The sequence below is a fragment of the Coloeus monedula genome (assembly GCF_965178545.1).
Source record: "Coloeus monedula genome assembly, chromosome: 2".
NCBI lineage: Eukaryota > Metazoa > Chordata > Aves > Passeriformes > Corvidae > Coloeus > Coloeus monedula.
The window spans coordinates 74318586-74336024 of record NC_138782.1 but is presented as its reverse complement, the minus strand read 5'-3'; the positions used below and the strand labels follow the sequence as shown (position 1 = coordinate 74336024).

At 35.2% G+C, this 17439-nt stretch overlaps 1 protein-coding gene across 3 annotated transcripts in view; it reads left to right on the top strand.

The window, feature by feature from the left end:
• AFG1L (AFG1 like ATPase) overlaps positions 1-17439 on the top strand; it is a 75938-nt gene that overhangs the window by 11741 nt on the left and 46758 nt on the right. For all 3 annotated transcript variants that reach the window (XM_082276638.1, XM_082276637.1, XM_082276639.1), the window contains exons 3-7: positions 4587-4638; positions 5224-5325; positions 6622-6752; positions 11939-12038; positions 14954-15012. In XM_082276638.1, coding sequence (XP_082132764.1) covers positions 4587-4638; positions 5224-5325; positions 6622-6752; positions 11939-12038; positions 14954-15012 — 444 coding nt within the window. The remainder of the gene's footprint in view (positions 1-4586; positions 4639-5223; positions 5326-6621; positions 6753-11938; positions 12039-14953; positions 15013-17439) is intronic.

Genomic DNA, 17439 nt, shown 5'->3' with positions numbered 1-17439 from the left:
TTTCTGTTATGGACTTTCAGTGCAGCGTTGCTGCTGCAGACTTGGTTCAGTTAGAGCTAAGGCTTTTCATGCCAAGAAGAGGTGGTGATGAGTACTGCTGTCTGGAGTTGGCCTGGGTTGAACAGGATTTGTGTAGGTTTATGGGTGGAATTCGTTCCTGTGACCAGTAGAAGGCTTCTCTAGGAAATACTAAGGGTACAGGGCACAGGTAAATCCTGTATTCATGAACAGCTCATTGGCATTCTCCTCTCAGGAAGGCTGGGTACTTAGTAACGTTGAATACTCTCATGTTTTTGTTTTGATAAAACCATTGGATTTCCTTTCTGGTTTGTACTTAGTGAGTTTTAATAGATCTTAACAAAACAACTTGATGTATTTTAAATTAATTAGAGATTTAATTTGAAAAATTAAAATACTTTATCAGTTATACTAAGTATTTTGTAGGTTGACCTCCTGCTTTTTCAGGAGGTTTCCAGCAACTTGAATAGCCCACCTTTAGTATGAAATCTCCTGTATTGAGAAGATGTTAATCTACTGGCAGCTTTTTCAAAATAAAAAAAATAGTGGTGCTTGGCATTTCAAGTGTGCTCATTTTTCCTGGCTCTGTCATTGAAGAGAATGTGGTTGAGAAGTTGCAGTGAAGAAAAAGGGGCAGTGGAAGAGAAGCCTCTCTCTACCAGCCTCTTCTGTAGTCTGGTATTGCTTATTTTATTGCCTGATTACTTCTGTGTTAGAATTGCAGAAGCCTTTTCCAAAATAGCAGTTATTCCAGAAATAGAAACTTCTTGCACTTCTGAACCATTACTAGGATGGTCTGCTTTTGTTTTAGCTCTGTTCTTCTTTTGTCACTTTTTATCTAAATAGTTTTATTCACTAAAATATGGTAAAAGCAGGATTAGGGAGCAAATATTTATATCAGATACAATAGAGGCCTTTCAGTTTTTTTATCCAAAACACTTGTATTACCTCACAGGCCAAAGCTTTCTGAAGTGAGTAGTCTGGGGCACACACACACACAGACACACTATGACGCCAGCCATTTTCTTCATGGTAATAAAACTCTGCTTTGTTATGATGTAGGTTTTTTGGGCCATCAGTTTAGAATGAATCTCAGGGGAAAAAACAATTAGTCTTGCTGCCAACCAAGTAGGCTTCTGTTTTTCAAAATTACTCCTCAAATTTGAACAAGGACTTTGATCTTCAACTTGGTGAAAGCATGGCCTTGTATGTTGAGATATTTTGAGATCCTCTGAATTGAAGTTCAAGGCTGTGAGAGTTTGCATAGACATTTCAGATCTCCAGCTTTTCAAAATACCAATTGGGACATCTTAAGAGTTGTTGAGTTGCTGTACTAATGACTTGAAATAAGCTCAATTGTAAGTGAGGTCATGTTTTGAAAAGAGGTATGAACAATTGTAAACACCATTCAAGACCTTGAAAATGGCTTCAGCTACAACAGCAGCCAAAAAAGGAGGCCTGAAAGAGTGAGAGAAAGAGGCAGTTTTGTTAGCATTTAAAAAAAAAATCTGCTGTTGGGAGACTTGTCTCCTGAATTTTGCATATTTTAGTTAACCATCTTAGTATTGACATGCATTTTCACTTAAGTTTTTCCAATCAGGGTGTAAATATTCCCAGGAAATGAGTTCCTTGCTTCTGGTGTCTGAACATGGGACAAGGTGGGAAGATGTTGTGCGTTCTAAAGATATTCTCCCCTTCAAACTCAAATTTTGTGCATCACGTAATATCTTTGGGTTAGTACCTTTTAAATATTAACTTTAACATCCTTACATCCTACTGTTGTTGCCAAAGAAAACATACTGTCAACAAATTTAACATTATTTTACCGAGACCCCAAATGTACCTCGGGATACTATGGAAATGAGCAAGGAGAAGCTCATTAATTCAGTTTGTCTTCCTATGTTTCCTACTTTTTTCCCTTTCCTGCCTGAAATAAAGTAGACTGTCCTCATTTGAGGGTGACTGGAGGATCTTCTGCAGTAGGTCTCCCCGCTCCTTGCAGAATGTGTTTGAATAGAACCAAGGTCAGTCTTTTGCTTTCTTTGCCCCCACATACCATTGACTTTCCTGACTGCTTGCTGTGCTTTACATTGAATCAAGAACATGGATGGGATTTTATTAGCAATCCTAGTGGAAGTTGCCCTTTTTCTTAGACAACTTCCAGACTTCAGAAGATGCATTAGAATAATTTTTAAAAAAGAAAAAAAAAAAAAAATCCATTTTATGGTCATGCAAAATAGCTTGAGATTGGTAGGTCTGAGTTTTCAGTATTAAAAATCTACTGATCAAGTTTTACTTTTTTGAAATATAATGTATGTTAAAAAAAAAACCAAACCAACCCAAGAATATAAAACCAGATTTTTAGAATTATACAATATCTGACAGGAATGAGGAAATCATTATCCTAAAGCTGTCAATAGTGTGATGTTTAGAAATATATGTGAAATATTTCCTACGAACTTCTTTAATTGCTGAAAGAGGACAAGAGGTTTTCTGACATTTGATTTGTTTTTAGAGATGATCAGCTTCAGCAAGTGTTTGGGTCTGCCACAGTATTCATCCTTTTTAGCAATCAGATATCACTCAAAAATTGCTGTCTTCAAAGGGAAACTAATTTCATTTTTTTAAATCAACCAGAAAGTTGATTTACACTTTTGCAGAGCCCAAGCCATTATATTTGTTTCCTTTAGTCAAAACTCCCTTTTTCTGTAACATGTCATCTAAAAATAAGTATGCCTAAAAAGACAAATATAAAGATAGTTAAATGTAATTAATAAGAACTTTACAATGAAAAAATTGGTATAAAAATGTAGGCATTAATATTTGTTCTGGTTATATAACATTTGCAAAAACAGGTAAAGCTGTACTCTACACATTGATTTGTTTTTCTAGCTCTCTGACATTCCTTGTGAAGCGGCAAATCATGTTAATACATCCTTCTTGTATAACAAACTGAATGTGATAGTCTTTTATATTGTTAAAATGGTTGTTGTTAATATAAAATTAAGCCCAAAGAAATTCCTTTGGAAATCTCTCATTCGGATTTTTGTCTGTTTCTCCTTTTCTCCTGTAACTTTGAGCATCTTATTGAGTGCAAGCTCTTAAAAAGTACCCACTGAAAAATATTCAACAATTAAATTGTCTTACAATGCCTTCAAAGTACTAGCAAATAGTTGCAGCCTTGTCCATTAATGGAATAGTTTCCAAACATCTGAAACCCTTTCCAGCCACAGACTGATGATACAAATTTTTGATTACCCTATTAATAGAGATTTAAATTAAATCTAAAAAGGGCCCTTATGTAAGAGCCATGCTTGCATATTTTCTGAGTGAGCTTGTACTACAGATCGGAGATATGACCCTTCTACTTTTTGGTCGTGCATTTTCTTTCATATTTAATTAGTGTTTTGTACTGACTCCTCTATTTCTTTAACATGGCAGTGTATTTTGAAAAAGTGCTTTAGATTCAAGTTGTTTAGCAATTACCCAGCTCCAAATGAGACCACAGGGTTGCAATTTTAATTTTCCTCTGTCTTGGCTCAGGCCATAGAGGTCTGAAAGTGGAGCACTTTGAAATAAGCAAATACTCTTCTGCAGTGTTTTTTGTGGATGTCAGTTCAGTTTCATGGATTTGATTGAATTTTGTTAAGATCTCTAGTTTTTTAGAAATTGTTTCTTTTTAGAATTGCACTTGGAAGTGGCTATGCACAATACTGGGGGAAAGGGAAAGAGGACTATTTCAAATTGAAAGTCTTGGCATTACTGGAAGTTTTTCCATAAAAATATATACTTGAGTAAAATAGAATGAGCCATCAGCTGTCATAATATATGTCCTGAATAATATTAAGAAATTTAAAATTCTTAAGCAGTATTCATTCCACATGAAAGTAACTCACTTGAAAAAATGGTTAATAAAAGGCATACTTTGAAAATACATTTTTTAGATGTTTATGTATTTATACATATACAGACATGCATGTGTATATGGGTACATATTTTTACTGTTACTCCATTGATTTTAATCATATTTAAACCAGAGATGATTCTGCATTTAATATTCAAAGCTGAGAGAAAGAGGACGTACAATGTTCATGGGCTTTGCAGTCCTGATTTTCTAAATCCTAATAGTTTATCTCTTTAGCAGACCTGCTCTAATAGGTATTTAGTGCATATATCTGTGAATAGTACAATACTCCTTAACTTTATTTCCTTTTTTTTCTAGGACTGTTTTCTCAAAGGGCTTAATGAGGGAAAGGATTTGATGATGGTGGCTTTGGAAACATTGAATCATTTTATGTGTTCTGATTAAAAAGCACTTATGCTAGGACTGGGGATAGGGATATTTTCACAATGATCTAAAAAAACCTCCAAAAATCCAAATCCCAAGCCCTGTGTGTATGTTTTGCTGCTTATATAGAATTTGTACAACTGATTTATTCAAGGTTACACTTTGCTACCTAGTGTTACTGTTGTGGTTAAGTGTAGCTACTTTCTTACTTCATCACAGCCATGTGCTTGCTTTTATTTTACCCCATATCTGTATTTACTCTTTTTCTCTTGACTTGCAGCTCTTTGCCAAAGCCACACCCCCAAAAGGTCTTTATGTCTATGGAGATGTTGGTAAGTTTCATTTGCATCCAATGGAATTTTTTCTAGATGCATGTCTATTCAAATTCTGAAGTGTCTAAAAGCTTTATGTAGCCTTATTGGTTTAATGAATTTTACAGGGTTCGTTTTCTTCCACATTATGATGTTATTTAATATAATTACATCCCGAATGCTGGAAGCTGTGTCATTGTTTTCAGCACTACCCATTCACTAATATTTAAGAATGCAATTTAAGAATTTGGGAAGTAATTGTGGGAGAAAATTCATATATTCTAATTGCAACAGTGCAGCATGAAAACATACTTGCTTTCCAAATGAAATACTAACATATTTTATGGATATATGGGAAGTAATTTGTGCAACTTTTGGGCCATCTCTGTATGAATCAAATTTTTAAAGCAGAAAAATAAAAATGCAGTTGTTCCAAGTTTTTGAACAGAAAACATAACTGTTCCTCGCAGCAGTCTGGTCTTGTACTTATTCTGTGGAAAATTATAGTTTCATTAGTGCCAAGCTAACAAGCAATAATCTGTAATCAGTACATACTGCTCTTAAATTAACTACCTGTTGAGTGTGTTTTGTTGTTCTTATTTGAAGGCACAGGAAAGACAATGGTGATGGACATGTTCTATTCTCACTTAGAAGTAGAAAGGAAAAAGAGAGTCCATTTTCATGGCTTCATGTTGGATGTACACCAGAGTAAGTGCAGACACAGGTATTGACAAGAATTTTATGAAATACAGTCTCTATTAAAAAGTCTGTCTCATATTTATATTAATCACTGTAGTTTTATTTAAATATTTAAGTATAAAGAGAAGTAAGAAAAATAGGAGAAAAGTTAAAGCATTTTAGCATTGTCTATCATACCAGCATAGATACTAATTGCATATTATTTCTCAAGTATCTTTTCTGAAAGAAAAATATGTATACCTGATTGTATATATACCTCAAGTGTATTGTTTAGAATGAAATCCTTAACTAAATGTTTTCCAGGTACCAATTAGCTTTTTATGAAATCTGAAAAAGGCAATTGCTGAAACTGAAAATGTAAAGGTTAAACTCAATCTGTATTTTGAATAAGCAATCACTAAATCAGATATAAATGCCAAAGGAGAATGGGAACTATTCTGATTGACTAACTTAGTAAAACTGTCAATAATTTAGAGGAAAAAAGTAATAGAAGTGCATCCTAAATTCCAGAAAATTTTCTGATCAGCTGAATAAGGTGCTTTGTTTTGACAGAGGTGCTGCTCTAGATATTTTAAAACTTGCTTCTGTTTCTAAATGCTATGACCTTATTATACTGTCAAATTGTTAACTACTGCTGTATTTTACAAGTGTTGTGACAGCTGCATTTTTCTTGGGAAGCGTTCACTGGTGTAAATAACTTGAGCCACTTTTTACTGCCCACTTTCCCATCATTGCTGGGTCACTCTTGAGATTTTATGTTTTCATTTTTTGTCATTTGTGCTTAATCTTAACAAAGGTAGCTTCCTGCTGCAGGATCTTTTTTTTCTGTTTGTTTATAGTCAGATGCAATACAATCCATGAGACAGTAAAGTATGGATTTATTAATCTTACCTTGTGCCAGTATCATCATCTTCACATGTTGAAGTATAACTGTGTCGCTACACCTGCATTCTATTAGCTAAATGCATTCTAAGAATACCTTCAGAGCAAGATAAAACTGCAATTTGTATAAGTTTGTAGAAAATAAAGTATAGGTGCATAGCATTCAAGATGTTTTTGATTTTTGATTTTTGTTTTACTTATTTCTAAATGAAATACGAATCACAAAATCTTTGAGCTTTTAGCTCCACTGTTGTGTGGATATGGTTAAAAAGTGTTTTATCCTCTTGAAACTGGATTAAGTTTGAAGCTTTCTTATTTTTACTGGACCAGTTTACTTTTTATTTGTTAGCTAAATAATTTTATTCTTCCTATCTTAGAAAAAGAAATAAGAAATATTTTTTCTTTTCTGTTTTATCATCTAAGGAATTCATCGCCTTAAGCAGAACTTGCCAAAGAGAAAAGCAGGATTTATGGCCAAATCATATGACCCAATAGCACCAGTGGCAGAGGAAATAAGCAAAGAGGCTGCTCTCCTGTGTTTTGATGAGTTTCAGGTAAGAGGTCGTAAATTACTCCTTCACTTCAAGGGAAACTTCATAAAATTACTTTTGGTCTTAAAATATAATACTTGTTACTGCTAATATAGTATTTGATTCACTGGCCAGTAGTGACCTGCAGAAATTAAAGAGTAGAAGTCACTTCATAGTTTTGAAGATGGTGGGGTTTGGGTTTTTTTTCCACAGTAGATAAGATGCAAGTTAGCAGTGTAAGTCCCCTTACAGTGCCTTTGTTTACCAGTCTAGTCACTGATCATACCAGGAGGTGTTAGAGTTTGTCTAGAGGCTCATGAATACTTCAGGGCAGGGACCATCATCCTGTGCTGAGTCTGTACAGTGCCACCTGATACTTGCTTGCCACTGATCTTTGCTTTTGTAGTTCATATAATGCAACAAACACTCTCAATGTGATTAAGGATTTTAAGAAACTTCTATTGAATTAGATGTGAAAATTGAAAATAAACTTATAAAATGATCTTTGCCCAAGCTAACTTGATTATTTCATTTGTTTGACACGGCTTGTGAATTTTGTTTTAAAGGCATGTCACAAACTTAAATGTAAAATTCTTTATAAAAATGTTTAATAAAAAAATGAGAGGTATTCAGCTTTAACCAGCTGAATTTTTTTTTAGTTCAGAGAGAAAGTGCAGAGCAAGATAAGGACAGATTTATGTTAGTTCTCAAATCACGAGCAGTAAAATAATCTATTAATTGGAAATTGTCTGTTATGGTCTGAAATGAATACATTTCTGAAATGGATGGAGCAGTTTATATCTCCTAGCCATTATTTTGCAAACCTGCACACTTGAGGAAATAACTGTTCTATGGTCGGCTCCCATGAAGGGAATTTTGGTCAAGTCACAGTTGTTCTTATTTTAAGTTTCTCTTGCATTTTTCAAGCAGGGATGGTCCTTTGATCTGTGGTTTCAGAATGTGTGGGGTCATTGCAATTGCTGCTGTTTGATCATTTAATCTGTGCTCTGTCTAGTGAATGTGATTATGCTGGGCTTCTGAAACTTGAGTGTAAAATCTAAATACAATTGTACTTAACACTGTGAAGAAATGGGAAGGTTTGGAGAGGGAGGTGTTAACTGTCATGGTGTTAAATGCTCAAATGGTAGAAAGAGGCTGTACCATGTATTAGTGTAAATACCTGCTTTTCTGTATAAATGCTCACTGCTTTCATGTTACAGTATTGCGGTGTTTCCAGACTGTCATGTTTTCACATTTTAAAGGGAGAGACTATGGTATTTTTGGTTCCCAAGTCGATTGCCTGCTCCCCCTGCTGACTTGCTGGAGGTACACCAATGACTTCAGTTGTAAAAATCACCTGTTTTGTTGGACTGTCACAGTTGGGAAATTATTACAAGAACTATTCTTTAAAATGTGTTTCCAAGACTTTGCATTAATATGTGAATTTTTTAAATCTACTTGTTCTGGGTGTACTAATTTTCTAAATTCACAAATTTCTGAATGGCTGGGTTTCTTACCTGATTTTTTGTAACATGGAACTCTACACAGGTTTTGCCTATTCAAGAGGAGTTCCAGCTTTCTGAAATTTTGCAGAAGGTACTGAATTTGGGATAAGAAACCCTATGCTTAAATAATCATAAAGCAGTGCAGGGACTGGAAGAGCAGCTCGCATGGTGACACAGTTAATAATAAGGAGCTGTATTTAATTCAGGATGTTTGCAGCTCATTTCTGCAGTGGAGATCATGGCTTTATTTCCCTGCAGTTTGATTTACTTGTAATTTAAAGAATTGCTAGATTAAAATGAAACTGGAAAGAGCTGCAGGCTCAGAATATACACTGCTCTGACTTGTGGACAAAGCAACTCTCTGTTTTGACAGATGAGAAGTGGGGTTGCTTTTGCAAAATAATTGTGTGTGGAGGCAACATCAAAAAACTATTGATATTTGCTTTAAACACTTCAAGTTGCTTTCAGATGCCTGCTGAACAAAAAAAAGGAGAATAAGTTGAAATTAATTATTTATTTTAGAACAAAATGGATTAGTGATATTTTAAACAGGGAGAGCAAAACATATTGTTAATGCTCATATTTCAGAGGAAACCAAATGCAGAACTTCAGAAGACAAAAGCATTGCTGAGGTTGCATTTTTCTCATTGACAATGGGCTAAAGCAAAACAGAAGTCTTCTGAAGTGAATCTTCATGCAAAGCCCAGAGAACTGTTAAGCAAGAGGAGAATTGACTAATTTATCTAGAAAAATATATAAGTACTTATTTTGAAAGTAATTTTCCGTGTTCCAAAGTATTGTTGTATTTAAAAAAAAATTATGTTTTAATGTTGCTTTGTGCAAATACTGTGTGGTGGCCAGGACCTCAGTGATGGCACTATGCTTCTGTGTTTGTCCATTTTGAAGCAGGATTTTGTCAGCATTTGCCTGAGCCCCAGGCTGTCAGGTTATTAAAGCATTGCTATGTCTTGTTGATCTTTGTCATACAGCTTACTGGAAATATTAAAGTCTTTTTTTAATCACAAAAGTCTTAAGCCATTCTAAAAATGTCTTCATTTTGAAGAAAACCCCTAAAACGAAGCCATTTGTAACTATGATGTCTCAGAACACAGGGGTGGCTAGCCATGACCAAATAGCCATACACAGGTAATTAGAAGATCTAATTTTGGCACAGGACTGTAAGCTATATTAGTGTTAGTAATGAAACCAGAGGCCCTCCTTCTCGGGAAGCTGGGTGATAGTGCAGAGTTAGTCTTAAGGTACCAGTGGTACCATTTGGATTACAAAAGTGAAGTAACAATTTAGGGAGTTTTTCCTAACCTGCATTATATTAAAAGCCTCTAATAAAAATTAGGCCCTTATTTTTGTGCTAGTACTAATTGCTGATAATACATGCTTATGTTTGTCATTCATTACATGGAACTGTACCAATCAGTGGCTGACTGAGTCTCCGGCACTTACACATGTAAATTAACTATTAGTGTAGTGTCTTTCCTTTTTTTTTCTTTTTTCTCTTAAATGCTAATGAAATTTCTCCATTCTCTCCCCTAGCAGGCTCTCCTTATTGGTAATTTATAGCCTTTGCTTTTATTATCAGTTGCAATAAATGCTGGATACAGTAAAAACCATGAGAACTTAAGATCCTATAGTTACTGTCTTCTACCTGCTTTACCTTGTTGAAATCTTTTTGTTTTTCCTGAAGTGTATTAGATAAAAAGAGCTCATATTTGCATCCTGGTCCTCAAAATGGCTCTTGCTTTTTGTCAGAACTTTCAAGAGGGTTTTTTGTTGATTTTTGTTATTGTTGTTTTGGTTTGGTTTGTGGGGTTTTTTTTCCTTTTTTTGTAATGGAGCTTAGAATCCTGCATCAAATAACAGTTGTCATTAATAAGAGAATGTTTTTGTTTTGTTTTATTCAAGCATTAATATTCTTTCGTTCCCTGTTTTCTAAAGGTAGCATGCTTTGTAGTACTAATAAACAAAAAGGTTTGTAACAAAGTGGCTTCTGTAATAGATTTTTAGAACTTGGCTTTTAGGTGTGCTTTGTGGTACAAGAAATTCAGTCACCCCTAAGATGCACATTTATAGTGATTCCTTGTGTGTCTTGGGTTTTTAGGAATGGGAGAAGTTCCTAAATTTTAGTATCCAGAAGAAATAAATTATTGATAAGTGAAACATAAGCAGGTATATTAAACATATAGTACAATAGTGACTTACCACTTTTTTTTAATATCAGATCTTAGGGATTAGAGATATGCACATCTGAGGTGTCTGTTACAGATTGTGTAAAAGTTTGGTTTTTAAAAAGGAAAAAAATCCTATTAAGGCATTCCTAGAACAAAATGGAAGGAATCTTTGGAAGAAGGAAACTAGTGCGTATATATAGTTCATTAACAAAATTATTGCTTCAAAACTAGCTGCCAGAAATGTAACCTAAGTCTTTTACCTAAGTCTCTAGTGTAGAATTATCTTTTTTTCTGCCCAGAAAAGTAATTTAGTAATGGGAGAATGATGGGGGCTGGAGGGGTGTGGAGTAGAAGAAAAAATTATACTGGTTAAAATCTTTCTGCACATGTATTGCCATCACAGCATACACATCTAAGGTGGTGAAAACATCAATCTCTTGTGTAATGGGTGTGTGTAACTCCCAGCATGCCACCACTGGTTTATTTCCTCAGAACTGGGGTCTCTTTTGGTAAGTCAAAATGCAACAAGTGTCTTTATAATAACCACAGGGACTGCAGGAGAATCAAATGTAATGATCATAAAGGTGGTTTACATACTAAGGTGGAGAATTCCTGTAAAATATGAATTGCTGTTTTTTCAGAAAAATTTCTTTTGTTTCTTTTTTTTTTTTTTACAGCATTATTATTGGTAATCTTCTTTATTTATTTCTTGGTACTATAAAGCAAATTTGTTAAGCTAAAATTAAGATACTTAAAGAAATTTTACTTAATGGCTTATCTTTTAGTCATTTTTTCTTCCTTACCCCTCCCCAGTATCACTTGTCCTACCCATTTTTGTTTTTCATTCGTGTTTTGTGCCTGAAGGTTAGAAGAGGCTGACTGTGCTGGAAGTGACTGCCTGCCTTTTGATTATTCATGGACAGTAATAGAAGGCACTTAAAAAGAACAATGAAATTGCTTATTTTTGTGATGGGCCATCTGTTGAATTGTTTTTTGCAACAATCACACAATAGTATCTATGTCATATCATTCTATTTTCAACAGCAGCTGATTATGTATAGTTGGCTACTTGTCTTTATTTCTGAAGTCTCATGACCATTTTAAATTCACCTCTGCAAACCTTTGCCTCAAAGGTAATAGAAATGTAAAACAGCCGGTGTGTATCTCTTTCTATCTTCTGTTTTTTTTTCATGTTGTTCCTAATTAAGTAGGCTCTTAAATGTTTAGGTCTGTTTTCTGTGTCTCCCACCTGTAGTTTTATAATAGAAGTTAACACGGAATCATTTAGCAATTGGTAAAGAAATGGTGGAGTTCCGCAATAAAGAGTGGGCAAGTTTTGAAAGACTGTGGTACATTCACTGCTTATTAATTATCCCTTTTATTTTTTTCTCACCAAGCAATAATTAGAATCTTTTTCCATGGCTTTCACTAACAAGCATTTTCCTAGCTACAAAGCCACTTGCAGATCTATTGCAGCAGAAGCTGAAAGCAAGATAAAACAAATGTGTTGTCTTCTCAGGTCACTGACATTGCTGATGCCATGATTCTGAAGCAGCTTTTTGAAAATCTCTTCCAAAATGGGGTTGTCGTTGTGGCAACATCTAACAGGCCGCCAGAAGGTAAAAACAAACATTCTACCAGTATTACCCAAATTCAATGAATCTCAGTATCTTACAAAACAATTGTATTTATACCATACAGTATTTAATACTAATGAACTCTCTAGTCTGCGAGAACCAGAGATACTCCAGCTTGTCCTCCGCTTTTTCTTGTTCTTAAGGAAGAAAGGTTTTTCACTAAATCTTACTCCTCCTTATCTCAAACTCAAAGTGTTCTTTCCTCCACTACCCTCAAAACCTTCTGTGTCTTCTGATCATCTCTATCCAAACCAGTGAGAGGGTATTTGGGGACAGGGTGGTTGAGGAGGGTTAAAATACCGTCTGTTTTGAATGTGTTTAAGGATAGGAAAAGATCATATCCTGCAGAAGAGAGGGCAAATGAGATCACATTCCTTCCCAGTTTCTAACTCAGAAAATTGCAGATGTGATCCACCAGCTTGAGGGAGAGTCATTTGTCAAGATGCCATTTTTACGTTCTTACAAGCTGGTTTGAGGGAATTACTTAAGTGGAGAGTTGTTTCCATTCCTACCTCTTTTCTTACGGTGACTAGTCACTTGTAGTGACTAGCTAAGTAGATCTTTCTATGAAGTCCTCAAATCTGTATGGGTTTTAATCAAGCAGTAACTGTAATTTTTTGTAGAGAAGAAAAATGTTTGTATTGTATGACATTAGCAGTTAGCATAATGCATAAACTTTTACGACACTTTGGACTGATCAATTTCAAATACTGAAGTTAATTGTTAACTATAACTACCATTTATTTTCCTACCCAAATTAATTGCGTAAAAGACAATCACTAACAATGTGCAATTCTACAGTGAACTTTATATTAGCAAAAAAAACCAAAACAAAAAAAAAACAACCAAAAAACCCCACCCAAATGTTTTTATTAGGGGAGAAAATAATTTCCCATTGGTTTATTTTGCTTTTTTGACCAAACAAGATGGAATTGTACCTCCTGTAGTTGGTTTGACTACAGACAGACTGCTGGTGTTTTACTCACTTGAGAGCCATCCTTTGGTTTTTTAAAGCACTGCTCTTTAAAGCTCAGGAGAATTTTTTTTATCATAACTTGAGGATTGTAGCCAACGTTTTAAATCTACCTTTATTGTTACATGGGTGTTTTTAATGTATATTAAATCACTGTATCAACATGAAAAACATCCACCTGTATTAACTACCCCAGAGAATGTCAAGAACAGCATCTCCAGAACCGTGCTGTGTTTCAGTCCAGGTGTTGGCCGATGCCTCTCTCTTCTCTGGTCACTGTTTCTGCATGCTCATGGTGCGTCTGACATCGAGAGCTGGGTTAGTGTAATATGCCACGTTGAGTTTTAAGACTAAATGGAGAGATTTGTTTCTTGTGGGCACAGAGGGAAAGAGTGGCTTTTTCGTTAGAGAGCAGATGTGCCCAGCTGCTGACTGTTAGTGATACATGTAACTGTGTTGAGCTCCTGCCCCAGGGGAATATACTAAGATTGTATTTGAGGAGTCCTGGCTTCATTTCTCCACCAAAATTACTGGGTTTTTTCTGATCCTCACAAAACAGAGACATGGTGCAAAGCTCACAGCCATATTAGCCAGAAGAACTAATGGGAGTAGCTGTCTTACACTACTGTTACATGTTCACTAGTTTTTGCAAGTAAATACGCAATTGATTGCTATATATTTTAACAAATGTATAACCATCCTGATTTGCTGAGTTGGGAATGAGCATGATGCATGGCTTCCTAGAACTTTGTTAGTAATTAGGGTATGGAATTGCCTTTACTAATAATTTTTCTAAATGTTTCTGTGTACGTATCCAATTTTGTGAAAACCATTCTGTAGGTACCCTGCTGGTGTCTCAGGCATGCAGCATCTTCTGTCCACCATCAGGTGTTGGTAAAGCATAAAAGCTTTAGTGTAGCTGTAGCCTTCAGGCCTTATGGGGAATATAAGGGATAATCATAACCTGGCATGTGCTTTGTGTGGCATTTTGGTGATATCTCTGCCAGCTGTCTGTGTTCTCTTATTCATTCCTTCCATCAGTTATAGGTGCTATACTGCCTTTTTATAAGGCTTCAGAATATTAATGAAACAGAGCAGCTCATCATACAGTTTTAAGTGTTTTCAAAGAAGAAGTCATTCTGTTATGAACTTGTTGGGCAGTTGGATAATTTCCAGAGAAGAAAAGTTTATGTTGTTTAAATATATAGAGATGTGTCAGGTGAAAAATTCTGCTTTGGAGTTTGTTTTTGTTAATTTGTATTTTTTGTTTGATGATGCAGATCTGCATTTTGTTACATGACATACTATTTTTTTTCTTTATTCAGTTATATTTTTAGCAACTTTGCCTAAGTTTACATATTAATTTAATTTTCAGTTTTTTGGCCTTAGGGTTGATCCTTTTTCTTGCTTTTGAACAGGAGGTGTACCTGGCAGAATTGCTAGAAGATAAATGTACCACAGTGCACTGACCAAGAACGATGCTGACTTTGTAAAGAAAAATTGTGTATTTTTAGTTTATGTGGGGTTTTTGTCCTCTGCCCAATACTTGGGTTTAGCAGTTGCATAGTTTTGCCTTACAGTCTGTACCAACGTATACCCAGCATTACAAATATTTTTTTATACCCTTACTTTAAAAGAGATGCTACTCTAATTTCTTCTGCTAGAATTAGTTATATGTCATTAGAGGTCTAAGTAATTTTTTGCTCCCTGCATTTTCCACACTTCCTCAGGATGTTCCTTTCTTCCTTAAGATTGTACTGAATTTTCATACAGTAAACAAAGAGAAATGGATTTTAGCTCTCCTTTTCTGCCTTTTGTTCCTCCTCCTGTCTCTAGCAACACTGAGTTTTGTTTGCTAGACTAGAAGATAAGCCGACGTTGTTAAGACTAAGTAGCAAAATGGTACTGATTTCCTTTCTTTCAGATCTCTATAAAAATGGTCTTCAGAGGGCTAATTTTGTACCATTCATTGCTGTGCTGAAGGTAAGGAGAGCCACTTGTTCAATGCTTTTCAGTTTTGCCTGCTTTATTAATAAATTTGTAGAAGATTTGTAGAGGATTGCTTTGATGCAAGTTTCCTGATTATATATATATATCTGTTTTAACTATTTAGAGCAAAACTAATTGAAGGTAAGGCAAGAAGGGACTTTTTCCTTCTGGAATTAACATGTTTTTAGAGCTGGACATTTTTAGCATGACAAAAAGTTATCTTTTTGATTAAGGCAGTAGAAAGTGTTTGTTTGGATAAGACTTTCCTGCTGGTGCATGTGTGCTGTGTAACACAGTGTCCCTCTAACATTTATATTGTGTTGTACTTGTGGCTATCTTACATTTATGATGTTAGAATAGCTTGCTATTTCTTTGATGCAAGGAAAGTAGGGTTTGTTCTGTACCCCTCAATTACCATGTTCCTGGGTCTTTCTCATGTGTAAGTAGTTTTTTGAATGGCTGTTTGTGAGAACTCACGTAATGTTCAACAAGGAGCAGCTCTGAAGCAAGCTTCCCTCAGTGTCCAAGTTGTGTTCTGGCAGGTCAAATAATTGCTTCATTTAAATTTAAAAATGGAGGATCCTTCCTCTGTGTGAGTAACACAGTTGGTGCTTATTTTGCTGTAAAAGGAACATACGCTGAAATGACACTTTTGAGTTCTGGACAAGTTGGAGATATTTTTCATTCACAAGCTACAGTTGTATTGTTACATTCTTGAGGGCTAAAATACAGCTGTGGTATCCTGCTCTGCCTGGATTGACCTGACATGTAAAATGGAAATAACAACATTTCCCTACATCACAGAAATATTGCTAGAATAAGTACATAAGTAATGTTAACTGTATTGGTATCTAGGATAAAAGACTCTTAAGGCAGAGTTTAGGTAGCTTTGGTTTTGTGATAAGAGATTTGGAATTGCTGAGTCGATGCATTGATTGGATGTTTCTGCTCAGGTGGTCAGCAGTAAAGCAGCTGACAGTGCCTTGCATTTTCAGTGGGCCCTTTCAGAATCAAAAGATTGCTTAATTGCCTAAGCACCTTTGCAAATACTATCTAATGTTGACATTTGTACAATTACTAGCTTTCAAAGTTAATATGCCATTGACATGCTTGTGGCACTCCTGTGCATTTTGGAATGGCTGTGTATGAAGTCAGGGAAGTTACCAGTGAGAGTGGTTTTTACCTGGATGGCTTTAGAAAAGTAAGGAACATAAAAATAAATTAACAACCACTTCCATTTCGAATTCTTGAAAAGGGTTTGTTTTGTAGCTGGCTGCATTGGATGAGAGCTCTCAATCATAGAGTATTTTCAAGAATAGAAATAGTTTCATATGCATTTGCTTTTTGAAATGCAGCAACCATGGCAAATCATTCTTTTCTATATGTCTTTCTTTGTTGACTCTTAGTTTTCTCCCTGATACACATAGGGCTCTTTCATTTCACTGATCTTCAGACTTCATGAATACCTATCATGTGCACTTATTTATAGTTTCCTTTTTTCCTCTTTTTAGCTAGCTGAACTAAAAAAATGTGAAATGTAGTTTATGCACCAGAACACCTCACCAGGAGTGGGAAAGTAATCAAAATTTTTTACAAGGGAGTGTATGGAATGCTGAGAGAAGTGGTAAAGGTGGCTTAGTCTAGAGAATGGAGTACTGCAGAAAGAAACAAGTACCATAACCCAGACTAGAGGTAGATGAATATTATTGTCATAATGAATGAAGGGAGAAGCAAATTTTAACATAATTCACAAGGGCCTTTCTAAAATTCTGGATTTCCTGTCATTGTTCTTTTTCCCAGCACCTTGGTGTTTTAACACTGCTCTAAATATATGTGCCTTCAATGCCACTTTCATAAATATTACCAATGTAACATTATTCTTTCCCAAAGACATAATAACGAAAAGGAGGCTTGTCCACAAAATGCTTCTCTGATCCTAGCTGCAAAGTGGAAGGGTAAGGGCATGGTATTAAAATTATTAATTAAAAAATGTTGAAATCTACATTTTTAGTTTAACACAGCAGAAGTTAGCATTTAAAAAGCACACTGGAACGTATTCTAGAGTAAGATTCTAACAAGTGACCTTTATGTTACAAAGGTGTGGATAGAACTACATTGATACCCTGGCTTTGGTGGTTTGAGAAATGCAGATAGAGGTCTCCCCGATGTGTGTAGAATCTGTGTGATGGCATTAGTGTGAATGGATAAAGTAGCTTCTGCCTCAGCTGTGCGTAATTCCATGACTACGAAATGTAAATATGATTTCTTCTAGGATTTTGTGTGAAAATACAAAGGAAAGCACTGCATTGGTTGCTTGCAAATGTTTGGTTTACTGTCTTCTCAACCTTTCCCTCACTCCAAGCCATGTGTGTTTGTGTTAATGTTGGTCTCATCTGACCTGTCCCCTGGTACTGGCTTTGA